Consider the following 19,765-nt stretch of genomic DNA (forward strand, 5'->3'; position numbering starts at 1 on the left):
ATGTAAAACTACTGGGCATGTGTAAAACATTTTTTAAAGAGTGATATGTGAATGGAAGAGACAAAGACAAAGATAACATATGCATGTATAAGTGAGAGGTAGAAATAGGAACCTGGTGACATTCAAACTCAATTACATCACACTCAGAAAGTTCTGAGAACCAAAGGATGTTTTCCCATTTATTTGAATGAAATTCAATCAGATTCCTAAATGAGTTAGAGAAGAGTGAGTTAAGTCTGACAAAATTGGAAGCCATGCAATCACACTCCATATTTACTGGGTGCAATTCAATTTGGGATATGACTTCCCATGAAATATTTGCCTATGCAGGAAAAGGAAGGCACTACCAATTTTAATAAGATTTGGAGTCTTGCTTCTACATCCTAAGATAAATAGCTCTAGAACTTGAAGGGATTTTAGAGTCCATCTACTCCAACCCCCTCATTTTATTTTTATTTTTTTTAAACCTCTAACTTCTGTCTTAGAATCTATACTGTATATTGGTTCCAAGGCAGAAGAATAGTAAGGGCTAGGCAAATGGGGATTAAGTGACTTGCCCAGGGTCACACAACTAGAAAGTATCTGAGGTCAGATTTGAACCTAGGACCTCCTGTCTCTAGGTCTGATTCTCAATCCACATAGCCACCCAGCTGCCTCCACCAACTGCCTCATTTTAAAAATTAGAATAAAAATGGCCCAGAGATTTCCAGTGATTTACTCAAGATCACACAATTAGTAAACATCTGAGATAAGATTTGAATTTAGGTCTTCCATGCCCCAAATCATCATTTTTCTCACTCTGCACTGCATTACTAAACTATTTGGTTCATTAAACAGTGCAGGGAGGAGGGGATAGAAATAATCCTGATGGCACAGCTGCCAGATCTGTTATAAATGTCACAAAATACTCCCCACCTGCAACAGATTCATCCCATGTTTACTATGTCAAGAAAATTGCTTTGGTTTTAACTGCAAAAGACTAGGAAGAAAAACTCCTTCCATTTTTCTTGTTTTCCCATGCCTCTTATGTCGTGAAGATGAATTCAATGCTTCTGGTGTTTGCTTTAATTGTTGGACAAGAAAACCACATGACTCCCAACTGTGTTCTGATGTATGTTTTTAATTGGCCTGTTCTGACAACCATGAATGCAGTGCTGAAAAAAAAAATGTCATTATAAGCATGAATGTTTCCCTCTACTTTGTTTTTTCACAGTTTCAGATGGATGGCATATTGGTACCATTACATTTTCTATGCAGAATTACCTATGTTTTATTTCTTTGGATTATCTTCCTAAAAAAGAATTCTGAATTATTACCTTCAATACCTTCATTCTATTTTTCATAAAAATCATTTCCAACCAATACTAGGATTTTCAACAAAGCAGGGAAAATCATTTTAGCCATTTTGATGAGGACAAAAAAAAAGTTATGGGTAATGCAATATTGGCAGTCCTAGTGGCCTGGATTCAAATGCCTAATTGCCTTCTGTTTTACAAATGGATGACTGGTTTTGGCTCCTGATCTCCTCACAGGAAGAATAACTGAAAAAAACATGCATAGAATGAAATTAACCTGATATTCCCAATGGCCATAGTTCTCAATTCCCAATAGTTTTTGAGTCTGTTTTGAAGAGCTTGCTTATCCCTGGAGAGTAGATTAAACAAACATTCTGAAAGATATAGGAACTCATTCTGGCCATTATTTAATAAATTCTAGATCAAGGAAACATTGTGAGAAAAAAGATTTCACCAAATAAACCTCCTTTGGGCATTGTTCATTGTTGGAATGGCCATGGCTCTAATGAGGGTAAAGCTACTGCCAATTGACTGAATGGTACCCTGAAGGACAGGGGTTCTTTGCTTCAACAGGGTAAAAAGTTGTTTTAAATTTTTCTTTTTCATTACAAATTTTATCATTCTAACCAAGCAAGGAGGAGCAAAAGATGATTGTTTGTTGTTCATTCATTTTTCACTGATGCCCTACTCTTTTTTACTCCATTTGGGGTTTTCTTGGCAAAGATACTGGAATTGTTTGCCATTTCTTTCTCTAGCTCATTTGATAGATAAGGAAACTAAATCAAACAAGATTAAGTGACTTTGCCAGAATCACACAGCTACTAAATTCTGAGTCTGGATTTGAACTTGGGCTTTCTTGACTCTAGACCCAGAGCTCTGTCCACTATGATGCCTAGCTTCTCCAGAAAGAATTATATATGAAACCAAAAACTTCTGTTACATAGTGGGGGTTTCTTAGTATGTGTTAAATTAAAAACTGTAATAACAGAATTACCATTTCTCTACATCCCCTTCAGAACCTTGTTTTCTTTTCTCTATGTTTTAATATTTTACTGATGTTCTTGATTTCTTTTTTCTCCTCTTTTTCTCTGCTCACTAACACCCTCTCCTAAATAATGATGGCCCTTTATGACAAATAAGTACAGTCAGGCAAAACAAATCAATACATTGACTGTGTCTGTAAATCTTTTACAATAGTCAAAATCCAGAGGCAGCTAAATGGTTCAGTGGAGAGATTGCCAGACCTGGAGATATTAGGTCCTGGATTCGAATTTGACCACAAATATTTCCTAGCAGTATAACCCTGGGCAAGTCACGAAACCAGAATTGCCAGCCCTTACCTCTCCTCTGCCCTGGAACTGATACTTATTATAGATTCTAACATAGAAGATAAGGATTAAAAAAAATTCAGCTAGACCCAAACTCAGCAAGTCATATTTTTTTTGGCCAACAAATATCCAGGCCTCTTTAGGATTCTCATCTAAATATTCCAAGGAATGACCTTAGGATACCATCACTAGAACAGTTTGTAGAAATTATTCCCTGGTTACCAATAGGAACAGAGGCATGGCAACCGAATCCTATGATGGTCTTAAAAATGGATACATTAAATGATGTCTTGCGTGTTTCTATTTATCAGTTCTTTCTCTGGTAGTGGACAATCAGTTAGTCTTCACACAATATTTCTGTTGCTGTATGTAAAGTCCTCTTGGCTTTGTTTATTTCATTTTCCATAATTTAATATAGGTCTTTTCATTTTTTTAAATTACCTGCTCATCATTTCTTACCACACAGTAGTATTCCATCACAACCACACTGACAGCTTATTCAGCCATTCCATCTTATCCACTTTTCATCCATTCACACCTTCTCATCCTCATGGCCTCCCACAGTTGGCTCACTCAATGTGCTAGGTTTCCTCTAGATAAAATACATTGAGTGAGACACAGGTGGTTTTTTTTTATTTCGTTATCTATGTCAAGATTGTTGAGCTAGATAATTTCCTAGATCATTTCTCAATTCTATAATATCATTACTGTTAGTATTTTCACTTTTGTGCCTAGAACTCTACTGTCCTCATCTGGTGCCCCTTCTGGGCACTTCTCAGTTCAAATACTACGGTATCTTAGCAAAGATATCTTGGTTCCTAAATCAGCCTCACCATTCATCCTCCTTACAACTCGGACAACTTGTTCCTACCCCCTTTGCCATGATACAGTGTGGAGCTCTCCATGTGGTATCTGGTATCCCTTTTAGTGTTCTTGCTCCCATAACTCAGTCTTTTCAAGAGAAACAGGAAGACCTAATATGATGAATTGGATATCCAACACGTGTTTATTGAATCTCTAAGTAATACAATGTTGCTATGTGTCAAATAGATGGCAAATAATAGGGTATGCCTATTTATCATTTGAAGGTGATTAAGAAAAATCAAAAATACTCCAAGAATTATTTTTATTGTTGAAAAAAAAAAGGAATGGAAAAGAAAGAAAGGGATAAAATCTTTTGCTTGAAACCATTCAGACTATGTAGCAAACCTACACTGTCATCCTCAAATATTTACTTATTTGTGTACATAATGTATAAAGAATGTAAGCTTTTTTAAAGCAAGAACTATTTTTTTCTCATCAGGAATTAGAGTGACCTAATGAACAGATTACTGATCTTCAAGTCAAAATGGCCTAGCTTCAAGTCCCACCATTGACACAAACTGGCTGTACAATCCTGCACAAGCCATTTAGCTCTTTTCTTATAGAGCAATAGTCATATCACCTTGGTAGAATGGGGTTCCTTACCAAACAGTTCCCTAAAATGATTAAATCACATCTAGAACACTTTTTAAGTTCTAGGAAGGGCAACGAAAAGATATGATAAAAGAAATGATAAGATATCATGCCTGGAATTGGGAACACTTGAATTCAAATCTAGACTTATTATAGCTGTGTGACCTTGGGTAAGTCACTTAACCCTATTTGTCTAGTCCCTTATTGGGAAACCTTTTCTCAGTTCAAGTGCCCAGAGGGCAAACTCAAGCTGTCTGTGAGCCCCCCACCCCACCCCACCCCATTATAGGAGAGAATTGAAAGAGAAAGTGCTTGCTTTGGGCAGCTGGACAGAGGAGTGGAGCATGCAAAAAGGTGTCCTCAGGCTCTGGGAAGAGGGGGAATAAAGCATCTCCCCTAGTGCTGCCTCTGCACCTGACTTTGCCATGTCTTTGCCAATGCTGGACTAGCCCTTGCAGTTCTGTATAAGAGTTGTTACTAAAACAGAAAGTAAAGATTTTTTTAAAAAAATCTTGGGAACAGCTTAGCACAGTGTTCACACACAGTAAGTGATTGATAAATGCTTGTTGTATATAATATGCTAAAGAAGTTGTTCTAATTGCCTGATAAGACTTTGACTTCTCAGGTGTGAAAATACAATATTCTAAATTTCAATCTTATTTTAATGATTTAATGTGGATTTCTTTTAAAAAACTAAACTTGGAAATCTGAGACACGTGGTAATTGTGGCTGAATTCATTCTTCCTTTTCCTTCTTTCCTTTTCCTTCTAGTTCTGACCAGCGGGTGCCCTGTTCTTCTTCCTACCATAGTTCTAGCTTGCACTCGGGTGATGGCATCACAAAAACAGGACCGATAGGCCTTCCAGACCTAAGACAAGTGCCAACTGTTGTGATTGAATGTGATGACAATAAAGAAAATGTGCCTCATGAATCTGATTATGAAGACTCCTCTTGCCTATACACAAGGGAAGAGGAAGATGAGGATGAAGACGAAGATGATGACAGCTCATTATACACTAGTATGTCTAAATTGTTTACCAGATTCCCCCCAACTAATTTTGGTTTCCTCAAAGCTGAAGGAAAACCCACAGTGAAACCATACTTCATCTTCTTTTTAAAAAGGCTTACTGTATCACCATAATTTTTTTAGTCACAGAGAATGCTCAGTAATTAATGCCAACCATTGTGTATATAATTATTCATTTTCATTTAGACACCAACAATTTTGGGAGGCCAGAATTTAAATTTTCTATTTAGGTTTCATGAAATGTGCAGAGAAAAAGAGTAGGGAAAGGAGAGAAAAGTTCAAAATCCAGCATTCTAGTCTTGAATAACAAATCCTTTAAAAAATGTCACTGATTTGAGTGTTACATGAGCTATTTATTATTCATTATTTTCAATTGACTCCAACTCTTTGGTGACCCCATTTTGGGCTTTCTTGGCAAGGATACTGGAGTGGTTGACCATTTCCTTCTCCAGCTCACTTGACAGATGAGGGAACTAAGGCAAATAGGGTTAAATGACTTGCCTTGGGTCACACAACTAATAAGTGTCTGAGGCCAGATTTTAATTCATTAAGATGAGTCTTCCTGATTCCAATCCCAGTGCTCTATCCACTGAGCCACTTAGCTGCCCCAAACAAGAGCTATGGTCCTGATAATTTGAGATTAAATGGGGAAGAAAGACAAAATGGGCAAAATCCACAGGAAATTCCCAAAACTTTTGCTAGTCAAAATCTTAAATTTCCTTTCTCACCAAACCATTTAACAGAACTGTTGATAATTAGTGGAATTGTCTCAATTTAAGTTTCCTCTTTTCCTTTCTTCTTACAAAGGCAGGAAAAGAGCATGAGTGAAATTTCCCTGATAGGATATTGATGATAGTCAAAAGTCAAGTGAGTGGAGAACACATAATCCAGAGGCATGTATAATCCACAGGATGAAAAATCAGACCCCAGTCATCTAAAGCCAATTGTATCCCAAGAAATAGAATGTCATTAGCCTACTCTGGTTGCCAATAATATCTCATTCAGATTGAGACTTTAGAATTTGCAAAGTATTTTCTTCACAACAACCTTATGAAATAAATAGCATTAAGTATTAATACCTTAAGAGATTAAGTATCCTAACTGTGGTTCCATGAATTAATGTGTCTAAATCAGGATTTGAGCTCAGAGCTTCTAACTACAAGTCCAATCCTCTATCCATTGTGCCAAGTAGCTTTTGAGTAGTTGTTTGAACTAATTTTTAAAAAGTAAACTAATAGCGCTTGCTTCAGCAGCACATATACTAAAAAGTAAATTGATGTCAAAGATCATTCCCCACTACAAGAAATAGTCTGTAACCTAAATCCTCCTTGTGTGTCCAACTTTATTTCACCAAGAGAACTTTATTCTCTGATCAAGTGAAGCCAGTATCTTCCCCTATTGCCTACATACTACACACTCATTTTTATTTCTTTGGCTTTACTCATGCCATTTTCTCTACTGTCTCTACCCATCCTTTGAAAACTCACATATAAATCACTAAAGACTTCTCCAGCTACCAAACCCATATTAACATCTCCCTTTGCTGAGCCTCTATTATGCTTATTGTCACTATCACACTCTTTTTTTTTAAAACCCTTACCTTCTGTCTTGGAGTCAATACTGTGTATTGGCTCCAAGGCAGAAGAGTGGTAAGGGCTAGGCAATGGGGGTCAAGTGACTTTCCCAGGGTCACACAGCTGGGAAGTGTCTGAGACCAGATTTGAACCTAGGACCTCCCATCTCTAGGCCTGGCTCTCAATCCACTGAGCTACCCAGCTGCCCCCGACTATCACACTCTTTATCATTTTGTTGTCCTTGAACTGTCTCTTGAATATTACTTTTATCACCCTCAATAAATTTTATGTTCTCTAAAGGCAAGGATCATGCCTCATGTTTCTGTTATCTACAGTACCTCAGTGAATACCTGCTCAATTGATTTAACTCTGTAAATCTGTGTTTTGTCCAATGCTAAAATTATTTTGAGTATTAAGCTTTTCATGGCTATTTCTTCCAAGACATATCATGCAGCTATTGTTTGCCCATATGTTGTAATGGAATATAGGTGTTTGTGGGGTAAACTCTCTGGTTTTTGTCTTCTTTCAGGTTCTCTGGCTATGAAGGTATGCCGAAAGGATTCCTTGGCCATCAAGCTCAGCAACAGACCTTCCAAGCGAGAGCTAGAAGAGAAAAATATTTTGCCCAGACAGACTGATGAGGAAAGGCTGGAACTCAGACAGCAGATTGGTACCAAGCTTACCAGGTAGGGATACTGACCAACACTTTCTTATTTTTCACTGAAACCAGAGAGAAGAGTGATACTTTCCTGGTTGTGGGTAAGCCATATCTACTCATGGCAATAGAAGATGTTTGTTTTTTGCAGAGATCTAACTTCAAATCCATCCCTGGGGAAATGGCAGTTATTCTTCTCTTGAATCAATAATCTCCCCTTTCTCATTTGAGAAGCCATTTAGTGCATGTGATTTAGGTTGCTTCCCCAAGAATGATCACTGAGTAGAATAACCAACTGTAACAAAGTCAGCATCATCTAATAGTATTGTGTATCCTCATGCATATGGAACCATGTTTAATCATGTTTTGCAGTTGTTGTGTTTGTTTACAAATGATTAAATTAATTAGATAAATTAATTAATTTAATTAGTTGATTAAATAAAAATATTCCCTTCATTTAAAAGTTTTGTAAATATGGTAACCTTTAATACAGAATATATACACTAAAAGCTACACAAACCACAGCTTACCCCAATTCAGCAAGCCTCTTTTGGTGTAAGAGATCTTTTAAATATAGATATATTCTGATGTGTGTGTATACATATATATATTCACACATGTATGTACATATATACTCACACATGTTTATATGTATATAGATATTAAAACTATTGCTATATATTATATCCCATCAATACAAACTATATCAATAAATAAACCCACATTTTAAGTATGAAATGCCCTTTTCTGTTTTATATATATAATGTACATATTTTTGCATTTCATGATGTCAACAAGCTACAAACTCTGTCTCTGAGTTTGATTTTAATTCCAGACAAAATTCTAGAATATGTTATACACATTAAAAGGAGACAAGAATCTCTGAGAGCTAGTGTGACTTCATCAAGAACTAGTCATATCAGAAAAACTAGATCAGTTGTCCAGGAAATTGATGTTGACAGGAGTTTACCTAAGTCTCAATAAAACATTTGGAAAAGTCCTTCCTGGTATCCTTGAGACAAGATGGAAAGGTATGGGCTTATCAGGGATTCCTGAACTGTTGGACATGGACCTCTGGGAGGAAGACTTTTGAATAAGGATCTGCAAATCACTATACCTAACAAGCATTATCATTTTGACTTTGTGTGATGTGAAGTGATGTGAAACATCTTAGTTAAATGAAACTAGTGTTACCCCCATGATAAGGGTATTATATTAAATTATTTGGGGTTAAAAAGGGAGCTTCATACTCAAAAGAGTTGAGATCCATTGGGCTAAATGATATCTCAGTTAGATGGATTCCAAACTGGGAGAGATGACTCATTGCTAACCTGGTGAGAGGTCTCTGGAGGAGCACCTCAAGAGATGTCCAGGGCTATTTAACATTTTTAAACAACCTGAATGAAGGCATGAATGACATACAGACAATGCAAATCTCGAACAAATTGCTGACAGAATCCTGACAAAGTCAAACTCCTCAAACATCTGATAGAGGTTAAAATAGTGAACCAAATCTAATACAATAAAAAATTAATGGGATAAATGGAAAGTCCTTTGGGTTCAAAAAAAATATTTGGGTTCAAAAAATTAATTCCTCAAATACAAGTGATGGAGATGATGTGGCTAGAAAAGAATTCCTATGGATTTGGGAGATATTCATGGACTCCATGTTCAATATGAGTAAATAGGGCAACATAGCCTGACAAACCAATTCAGCCTCTACTAGATATTCTCAAAGACTGTCTTTGCATACCAAACAGCTGTCTACACTGTTTATCTAGCATTCTAGTTTTCTTCAAAATTGCCTACTGCTCTGATGCTACTGCTGCTGCTTCTCTTTCTGCTGTGTCCAGGTTTAGGATTGCTTCATTGCCCATGCTTAGGGTCTTTTTACCTGTGCTCTTTGGCATCCATTTAGAAATTTTAACTCTCATCCTATTGTTTCTTCCCTCCACAATATGTCAGACATAGCCATTGACATCAGTTCTGAGAATTCAATTAAGATTATAAAGAAAAGGACGTTGTAGAGGAGATGGTGAATGGAAGAGATGAACCAGTTAATGTTAATGTTAATGAAATAAATGAAGATTTAAATAGTCAACAAGGTAGATGAGGACAAATAGGATTAAGAAAAAAAATGGTAAAGAAAGAAATGAGGGTATGGAAGCCAAGACCACTATAAGCAAACAGGCAGCTAAAAATGGGGAGAAGGAAGAATACCCAAAACAGATATCCCACAACAGAACACCAATAAGATAACTAGACATTGATTCTGGATTGAGAGGAGGAGACTCGTTTTTTAAAAGGGAGAAAAAAAGGCTGAGATTACCTTTCAACCCTCAGTTTCCTGTCTTGCAATCTAAACATAGTCACCCTCAAGTAGAATGGCCAGGCCAACTGAGTTTTGCAACATAATCTGATAACATATTTAATTATGGACATATTTTTGAGGAATGTTGGCAGATTAGAGAACACCCAAAAGAAAGCTATAGAGATATGCCTGTCACTTGAAGGAAATAGAGTCATTTAGCCTAAGGAAGAAAACTAGTAACCATTTTCAACTATTTGAAGGGATTTCATGTGGAAGAACTAGCCTTGTTCCATTTGGTCCCAGAGGGCCAAACTAAAAGTTGTAAAGAGGCAGATTTCAGTTTGATGTAAGGGAAAATGTCCTAGCGATTAGATCTATCCAAAAGGATATTAGAAGTTTTTCCCTCAATAGAGTGAAGACTGTATAACCTATGCTGGGGATGTTACAGAAGCTATTTAAATTCAGGTAGGACTTGGACTAGGAGGTCTTTGATGTCCTTTCCAACTCTGAAATTGTATGATTCTATTTTATCAAAGGATGGGCAGGTAACACACTCTCCCATCAGTATAGTAGACCGAGTTATTTTAGGATACTTAAGTGGAACTTCTCTTTCTTTAATAACATACTTATCCCCTGAGGTATGCCATATTTTGATGTGTCAAGGTGGTATAACCTTATCTCCAAGAGCAAATAACTTGGACCCTCTGATGTCAATCTCTTTCCTTTTTTGTCCTTTTCAAACTGGGTTGGAAAGAACCCCATGGGATTTGAGAGGAATTGCTTGATATAATACTAGCTTAGAGATATGAGGATTTCTAAGGAAGGCTTAGAAATAAATATTATTCTGAATCTTCAAGTCTGGGGTTATGATTGACCTAAATATTATCCATATTCTTTAGTCTCTTCTGCTAAGACCAGGAGAACCAACCATGGTAAAACTCATGAGAATTCTTTGCTACTGGGGAGACTGAGGCTGGTAAATCCCCGGAGCTTAGGAGTTCTGAGCTGCAATGGACTGAAGCTGACTGGGTGTCACACTAAAAATCTGATACCAAGATGGTATGCCCCAGGGATCAGGAACCACCAGGCTGCCTAAGGACAGAAAAACTATCACAAGTCAGAAATCCAGCAGGTCAAAGCTCCCATATTGATTGTATTGGGATAAGGTTTTTGAGTGGCTGTTGTATTTCCAATCTAAAAAATATAAGAAGACTTAGTCAATAAAGAAATAAAAGATTGGTGGGACTAGAAAAAGTAAGTATCACAAATTCCAAGATGTATTCAAATCTTGCACTGGACTGATAAGGGAGTCATTTGTACTAGCTCTTGCTCTTAGGCAACTGATGCCATTGAAGTTCTTATGGTTTACCATTTGTAAGTCAAGATCTCACATCTGTGAAGGAAATGGCAATTAAACTTTTGTAGTCAACAAGAAAGAAAATAGAAAGAGGTCATCATTAACATCTGTTCCTCTTCCTTTTTCTGCATCCTCTCACCGAGCCTTTGCATGCATGTGAAAGGTAGAGGAACTGAGCAAAAACTTAACTAGACCCAATGGTTTCAAGCTACCAGAGTTTGCAATCATCCATGACAGGAGAAGACAAGCTTTGAGAATAATTAGATCTCAAGATAAGTTGAAGTTAACTAATAAAATAAGGGTAAATATTGGGACTGCTTTAAAGGAGGAATTTTACAGATGGATCAACAGCTTTCATAAGGAACCTCCCATAAAAAAAGTCTAGGTAAAATTAGTAGGACAAACAATATGGGGAGGAGGAGCTGAAACACAGGCAAAAGAGGAAAAGAAAGTTTCTTCCTGAGGAATAAAATGTCATCTGAACTTTAGGGAAGCTCTAGAGAGATCAAAACTTAGGTGCCATCTCTATCAAGACACACAGAGTTATTTAAATATGGCTCTAAAAAGGAATTTAACAAAAACATATACTGGGGCAAATTTCTTTGAGCAAGATTGTGGTTTATTAGCAAGGGTGCTAATAAAACTGGAGGACATGAAGAAGTCACACACACTGATTCTTCATTCATTTTGCTGTCACCATGGAGATCCTTGAACTGCTTCTGGTGCTATTACTACTTGCAAATGCTTCAAGCTTTAAGATCTTTTTCCTCGGCCCTTCTTCCCTCCACTATTGTGCCCCCTCCCTACCAAGTGTTCAAGATGTCTTTGGTGACAAGCAGGAATATATAATGGGGGCAATTAGGAGATTATAGAAGCCTCTGAGAAAAAAGCATAAAAAACTTTAAGAATATCTGCTGGCGGCAGACTTCCAGTCAAGATGGCAGCTTAGAGAAAGCTAAAGTTCAGATCTCCGGAAACTCTTCCCTACCGAACTCAAACTATATGCTCCTAAGGCACTGAAATTCAAAACGAACAACAGCATAGACCCCAGAAATTCTCCTCCTGGACCTGGACCTGGATCAAAAGGTAAGGTCCCCCCAAAAGCCAGAACCCAAGATCACTCGGACCTAAGGGTTTGGCAGAAGGAAGGTCCCAGGACCCATCCCTCTAACCCAGAGCGCTGAGTCTGAGGCAGCAGAGGGAACCTCAGAGCCTCAGGGCCGGCTATCCTGAAGGCCACTTCCTGAAAACAACCTGATGCAGTGGAGGGGGCACCCAGACAGCAGGGAAACATAGAGAGACAGGGGGGAGCCTGTAGCCCCCTGACCAGATCCTTCCATCTGAGTCTCATGGAAGGTCCCTGCCTCAGGGCATACTCAGTTCAACCCAGAGAAAGTTAATCTTATCAGGAGCCCTCAGCTCCGGGAAGCCGAGGCCCCTCTCCCCTCAGAGTGCTGGCTCTCCTGGCCGGCTAAGGCACAGAAACAAACACCCCGCGGAAAGGGCCAAGCCAGGCTCAGAGCATGGAAGTAAGGCAACAGAGAAGCATCGGGAGGGAACTGAGGAGGGCAGTAACATGGAAACACCAGCAATTCCTGGCTTCCCTGGGAAGACAGAACAACAACTGCATAGAATGGACAATATGCCTAGGGTTAAAACCTCTGAACACCAGACAGAGATAAGAAAAGCTAGTCCTCCCCACTCAGATAGAGATGGCAAACTCCACAGAAGCACAAAAGCCCCAAAATTCCAAGAAAAACAAGAAGAAGGGGGGCGACTTTGGACACATTTTATGGAGCAAAAATACAAAATACAGAGGAGATAGAAGAGGAAACACAAGCAAATGCTTCGAAACCTTCCAAAGGAAATGGAAACTCTCTACAAACCCATGCAGAATTTGAATCAGAAAGGATCAAAAAGATGGAAGCCCTCTGGGAGGAAAAGTGGGAAATAATGCAAAAAAAAATTCATGCATCTACAAAACCAGTTTGACCAAAGTGAAAAGGAAAACCAAGCTTTAAAAGTCAGAATCAGGGACCTCGAAGACAACAAGCAAGAATTAATAAAGCAAAGCCTAAAGACCAAGAAATTAGACGAGAACATAAAATATCTCACTGACAAGGTGACAGACTTGGAAAATAGAGGAAGAAGAGATAATTTAAGAATAATTGGTCTTCCAGAAAAGCCAGAAATAAACAGCAAACTTGACTTCGTAATACAAGATATAATCAAAGAAAATTGCCCAGAGATTCTAGAACAAGGGGGCAATACAGCCACTGACAAAGCTCACAGAACACCCTCTACACTAAATCCCCAAAAGATAACTCCCAGGAATGTAATTGCCAAATTCCAAAGCTTTCAAACAAAAGAAAAAATCCTACAAGAAGCCAGAAAAAGACAATTTAGATATAAAGGAATGCCAATCAGGGTCACACAAGACCTCGCAAGTTCCACTCTGAATGATCCTAAGGCATGGAGCATGATTTTCAGAAAGGCAAGAAAGCTGGGTCTTCAACCAACAATCAGCTACCCAGCAAAACTGACTATATACTTCCAAGGGAAAGTATGGGCATTCAACAAAATAGAAGATTTCCAAGTTTTTGCAAAGAAAAGACCAGAGCTCTGTGGAAAGTTCGATATCGAAAAACAAAGAGCATGGAATACCTGAAAAGGTAAATATGAAGGAAAGGGAAAAGGAGAAAAAGTTATCTTTTTCTTTTACTCAAACTCTCTTCTATAAGGACTACATTTATATCAATCTATGTATACTAACAGGTGGGGGAAATGTAATGTGTAAATGGGGGAAAAGAAAGACCAAACAGAATAATCTTTCTCACACAAAGATTCACACAGGAAGGGGACGGGAAGAAATCTCCTATAAGAAGGAGAGGAAGAGAGTTTTTACTTAAACCTTACTCTCAGGGAAATCAACTCTGAGAGGGAAGAACATCCAGATCCATTGGGATCTTGAATTCTATCTTACCCAACAAGGGAAGGGAGAAGGGAAAACCAAGGGGGATAGGTGGGAGGGAACACAAAAAAAGGAGGGAAGAAGAGGGGGAGGGGGAGGGAACAAAAAGGGAGGGACTAGAAAGGGAAACATATCAACGGAGGGGATAAGGGGGACTGATTTAAAGTAAATCACTGGACTAAAAGGTAGAGCTGAAGAAGAAAGGTTAGAATTAGGGAAGGATATCAAAATGCCAGGGAGTCCACAAGTGACAGTCATAACTTTGAACGTGAATGGGATGAACTCACTCATAAAACGTAGACGAATAGCAGAATGGATTAGAATCCAAAACCCACCATATGTTGTCTTTAAGAAACACACATGAGGCGGGTTGACACCCACAAGGTCAGAATTAAAGGATGGAGTAAGACCTTCTGGGCCTCAACTGATAGAAAGAAGGCAGGAGTGGCAATCATGATATCTGATAAAGCCAAAGCAAAAATAGACCTGATCAAAAGGGATAGGGAAGGTAATTATATTTTGTTAAAAGGGACTTTAGATAATGAGGAAATATCACTAATCAACATGTATGCACCAAATAATATAGCACCCAAATTTCTAATGGAGAAACTAGGAGAATTGAAGGAAGAAATAGACAGTAAAACCATATTAGTGGGAGACTTAAACCAACCATTATCAAATTTAGATAAATCAAATCAAAAAATAAATAAGAAAGAGGTAAGAGAAGTGAATGAAATCTTAGAAAAATTAGAATTAATAGACATATGGAGAAAAATAAATAGGGATAAAAAAGAATACACCTTCTTCTCAGCACCACATGGCACATTCACAAAGATTGACCATACATTATGTCACAGAAACATGGCACACAAATGCAGAAAAGCAGAAATAATAAATGCAGCTTTTTCAGATCACAAGGCAATAAAAATAATGATCAATAATGGCACATGGAAAACCAAATCAAAAACTAATTGGAAATTAAACAATATGATACTCGAAAATCGTTTAGTTAGAGAAGAAATCATAGAAACAATTAATAATTTCACCGAGGAAAATGACAATGGCGAGACATCCTTTCAAACCTTTTGGGGTGCAACCAAAGCAGTAATCAGAGGTAAATTCATATCCCTGAGTGCATATATTAACAAACTAGGGAGAGCAGAGATCAATCAATTGGAAATGCAAATAAAAAAACTTGAAAGCGATCAAATTAAAAAAAGCCCAGCAGAAAACCAAACTAGAAATCCTAAAAATTAAGGGAGAAATTAATAAAATCAAAAGTGATAGAACTATTGATTTAATAAATAAGACAAGAAGCTGGTACTTTGAAAAAACAAACAAAATAGACAAAGAACTGGTCAATCTAATTAAAAAAAGGAAAGAAGAAAAGCAAATTAACAGCATCAAAGACGAAAAGGGAGACATCACCTCCAATGAAGAGGAAATTAAGGCAATCATTAAAAATTACTTTGCCCAATTATATGGCAATAAATACACCAATTTAGGTGATATGGATGAATATATACAAAAATACAAACTGCCTAGACTAACAGAAGAAGAAATAGAATTCTTAAATAATCCCATATCAGAAAATTAAATCCAATAAGCCATCAAAGAACTTCCTAAGAAAAAATCCCCAGGGCCTGATGGATTCACCAGTGAATTCTATCAAACATTCAGAGAACAGTTAACCCCAATACTATACAAACTATTTGACATAATAAGCAAAGAGGGAGTTCTATCAAACTCCTTTTATGACACAAACATGGTACTGATTCCAAAACCAGGCAGGTCAAAAACAGAGAAAGAAAACTATAGACCAATCTCCCTAATGAATAGAGATGCAAAAATCTTAAATAGGATACTAGCAAAAAGACTCCAGCAAGTGATCAGAAGGGTCATCCACCATGATCAAGTAGGATTGATACCAGGGATGCAAGGCTGGTTCAATATTAGGAAAACCATCCAGATAATTGACCACATCAACAAGCAAACCAACAAGAACCACATGATTATCTCAATAGATGCAGAAAAAGCCTTTGATAAAATACAACACCCATTCCTACTAAAAACACTAGAAAGCATAGGAATAGAAGGGTCATTCCTAAAAATAATAAACAGTATATATATCTAAAACCATCAGCTAATATCATCTGCAATGGGGATAAACTAGATGCATTCCCAATAAGATCAGGAGTGAAACAAGGATGCCCATTATCACCTCTACTATTTGACATTGTACTAGAAACACTAGCAGTAGCAATTAGAGAAGAAAAAGAAATTGAAGGCATCAAAATAGGCAAGGAGGAGACCAAGTTATTGCTCTTTGCAGATGACATGATGGTCTACTTAAAGAATCCTAGAGATTCAACCAAAAAGCTAATTGAAATAATCAACAACTTTAGCAAAGTTGCAGGATACAAAATAAACCCACATAAATCATCAGCTTTTCTATATATCTCCAACACAGCTCAGCAGCAAGAACTAGAAAGAGAAATCCCATTCAAAATCACCTTAGACAAAATAAAATACCTAGGAATCTACCTCCTGAGACAAACACAGGAACTATATGAACACAACTACAAAACACTCGCCACACAACTAAAACTAGACTTGAGCAAATGGAAAAACATTAACTGCTCATGGATAGGATGAGCCAATATAATAAAAATGACCATCCTACCCAAACTTATTTATCTATTTAGTGCCATACCCATTGAACTACCAAAATACTTCTTCACTGATTTAGAAAAAACCATAACAAAGTTCATTTGGAAGAACAAAAGATCAAGGATATCCAGGGAAATAATGAAAAAAACCACATATAATGGGGGCCTTGCAGTCCCTGACCTAAAACTATATTACAAAGCAGCAGTCATCAAAACAATTTGGTACTGGCTAAGAAACAGAAAGGAAGATCAGTGGAATAGACTGGGGGAAAGCGACCTCAGCAAGACAGTATACGATAAACCCAAAGATCCCAGCTTTTGGGACAAAAATCCACTATTCGATAAAAACTGCTGGGAAAATTGGAAGACAGTGTGGGAGAGACTACGAATAGATCAACACCTCACACCCTACACCAAGATAAATTCAAAATGGGTGAGTGACTTAAACATAAAGAAGGAAACCATAAGTAAATTGGGTAAACACAGAATAGTATACATGTCAGACCTTTGGAAGGGGGAAGACTTTAAAACCAAGCAAGACCTAGAAAGTGTCACAAAATGTAAAATAAATAATTTTGACTACATCAAATTAAAAAGTTTTTGTACAAACAAAACCAATGTAACTAAAATCAGAAGGGAAACAACAAATTGGGGAAAAATCTTCATAGAAACCTCTGACAAAGGTTTAATTACTCAAATTTATAAAGAGCTAAATCAATTGTACAAAAATCCAAGCCATTCTCCAATTGATAAATGGGCAAGGGACATGGATAGGCAGTTTTCAGATAAAGAAATCAAAACTATTAATAAGCACATGAAGAAGTGTTCTAAATCTCTTATAATCAGAGAGATGCAAATCAAAACAACTCTGAGGTATTACCTCACACCTAGCAGATTGGCTAACATGATAGCAAAGGAAAGTAATGAATGCTGGAGGGGATGTGGCAAAGTAGGGACATTAATTCATTGCTGGTGGAGCTGTGAACTGATCCAACCATTCTGGAGAGCAATTTGGAACTATGCCCAAAGGGCGATAAAAGGATGTCTACCCTTTGATCCAGCCATAGCACTGCTGGGTTTGTACCCCAAAGAGATAATGGAGAAAAAGACATGTACAAGACTATTCATAGTTGCGCTCTTTGTGGTGGCCAAAAATTGGAAAACGAGGGGATGCCCATCAATTGGGGAATGGCTGAGCAAATTGTGGTATATGTTGGTGATGGAATACTATTGTGCTAAAAGGAATAATAAAGTGGAGGAATTCCATGGAGACTAGAACGACCTCCAGGAAGTGATGCAGAGCGAGAGGAGCAGAACCAGGAGAACATTGTACACAGAGACTAAATACACTGTGGTATAATCGAACGTAATGGACTTCTCCATTAGTGGCAGTGTAATGTCCCTGAACAATCTGCAGGGATCTAGGAAAAAAACACTATTCATAAGCAGAGGACAAACTGTGGGAGTAGAAACACCGAGGAAAAGCAACTGCCTGACTACAGCGGTTAAGGGGACATGACAGAGGAGAGACTCTAAACGAACACTCTAATGCAAATACTAACAACATGACAATGGGTTCGAATCAAGAACACATGTGATACCCAGTAGAATCACGTGTTGGCTATGGGGGGTGGGGGAGAGGAAAAGAAAATGATCTTTGTCTTTAATGAATAATGCTTGGAAATGATCAAATAAAATATTATAAAATTAAAAAAAAAACAATATCTCCTGGCAGGGAAAGGGGAGGTAGGGAGAGTGATAATTCTTTTATACTGCCTAGAACTATGAAATTTTCCCTAATGTGGAAATAAGTGATGAAGTATTTCTCAAGTATTTTACCTTGTACTTTGTATTTCGGTTTTAAAAATAATAAGTAATACTTATATAGCATTTTAAGGTTTGAAAAGTACTTCACATATATTATCTCATTCAATCCTAACAACCCAATATGAAGAAGGTGCTGTTATAATCCCCATTTCACCGATAAGGATATTGAATCTGAGCCCACAGATGCACATATCACATAGACAGAAATTATCTGATACAGGATTCGAATTGTTCATTTTAATTCCAGGACTTTCTCCACTCTGCCCCCTAGCTGCCTTTTTTTCCCCTACTTGTCTCAGAACACTTAAATTTATATGATGTAAATTGGGCTAACTCCTGGAGGACAGAAAAGGGACCAGAACCTTCCTGGGGCACAAAGAAAGTTTTCCCCTTTACTTGGAGCTCCATCAAGAGCTAATGATGGCACCCAATAGACACAGATGGCCACCTCTCAAAAACTTAGAACTATAGGAAGTCTTCTGAGACTCTAAGAGGTTAAGTGGCTAGCGAGTGTCAGAAGCAGGATTTTAATCCAGACCCTCTTGTTTCCAAGTCCAGTTCTCTATTCATTGTACCACACTGCCTCATCCCTCCTCCCCTGCCCCACTCCTTTTACCATCTAGAAGTGGAAGCTATAAAATCCAGCAGTAGGCATTTGCAAATGAATGAATGAATGGGAAAAACATTAATCTTAGTGTATGAATACTTTCTTTACTGTGCCTCTATATTCATCATTCTGTTGTAATTTAAATTTAACAAAAACTGGGACAGCTAGATGACTCAGTGGATAGAGTCAGGCCTGGGAAACAGGAGGTCCTGGGTTCAAATTTTACTTTAGACACTTCCTAGCTCTGTGACCCTGGGCAAGTCACTTAGCAATTGCCCAGCCTGTACCACTCTTCTGTCATTGAATGGATACTTAGTACTGATTTTAAGACTGAAAGTCAGGGTTTTTTTAAAGAAATTTAACCAAAAGGTCCATTGAGGCATGTTTATTTGAGCAAGATTGTGGTTTATTAAGCAAGGGTGCTAATAATAGACCTAATAGATTAAGACTTCATAGGTTTCCACGCAAAAATATAATCAGAACTCCTAGTTATTAACATGGCACCTGAAGGTATGAGTGTTGTCGGTCCTTCCTTTTGAAGAGGACCAATGATGTCAGGTGGTGATGTCTTGATTTGTGCATAAATTATATTTAAGTGAGATAGAGTTGCACAAAACAAAGGAAGAAAAGTGAGTCCCTATGCGCTCCAGCTGAAAACATCTGTGTTTCTTATTCCCCTGTTAGAATGG

At 37.6% G+C, this 19,765-nt stretch overlaps 1 protein-coding gene across 8 annotated transcripts in view; it reads left to right on the top strand.

Annotated features, from left to right (window-relative positions):
- Positions 1 to 19,765, top strand: part of PHACTR1 (phosphatase and actin regulator 1) — a 670,567-nt gene that overhangs the window by 595,252 nt on the left and 55,550 nt on the right. For all 8 annotated transcript variants that reach the window (XM_007487934.3, XM_007487940.3, XM_056823442.1 and 5 more), the window contains 2 exons: positions 4,850 to 5,097; positions 7,209 to 7,365. In XM_007487934.3, coding sequence (XP_007487996.1) covers positions 4,850 to 5,097; positions 7,209 to 7,365 — 405 coding nt within the window. The remainder of the gene's footprint in view (positions 1 to 4,849; positions 5,098 to 7,208; positions 7,366 to 19,765) is intronic.

This window comes from Monodelphis domestica, chromosome 3 (assembly GCF_027887165.1).
Source record: "Monodelphis domestica isolate mMonDom1 chromosome 3, mMonDom1.pri, whole genome shotgun sequence".
NCBI lineage: Eukaryota > Metazoa > Chordata > Mammalia > Didelphimorphia > Didelphidae > Monodelphis > Monodelphis domestica.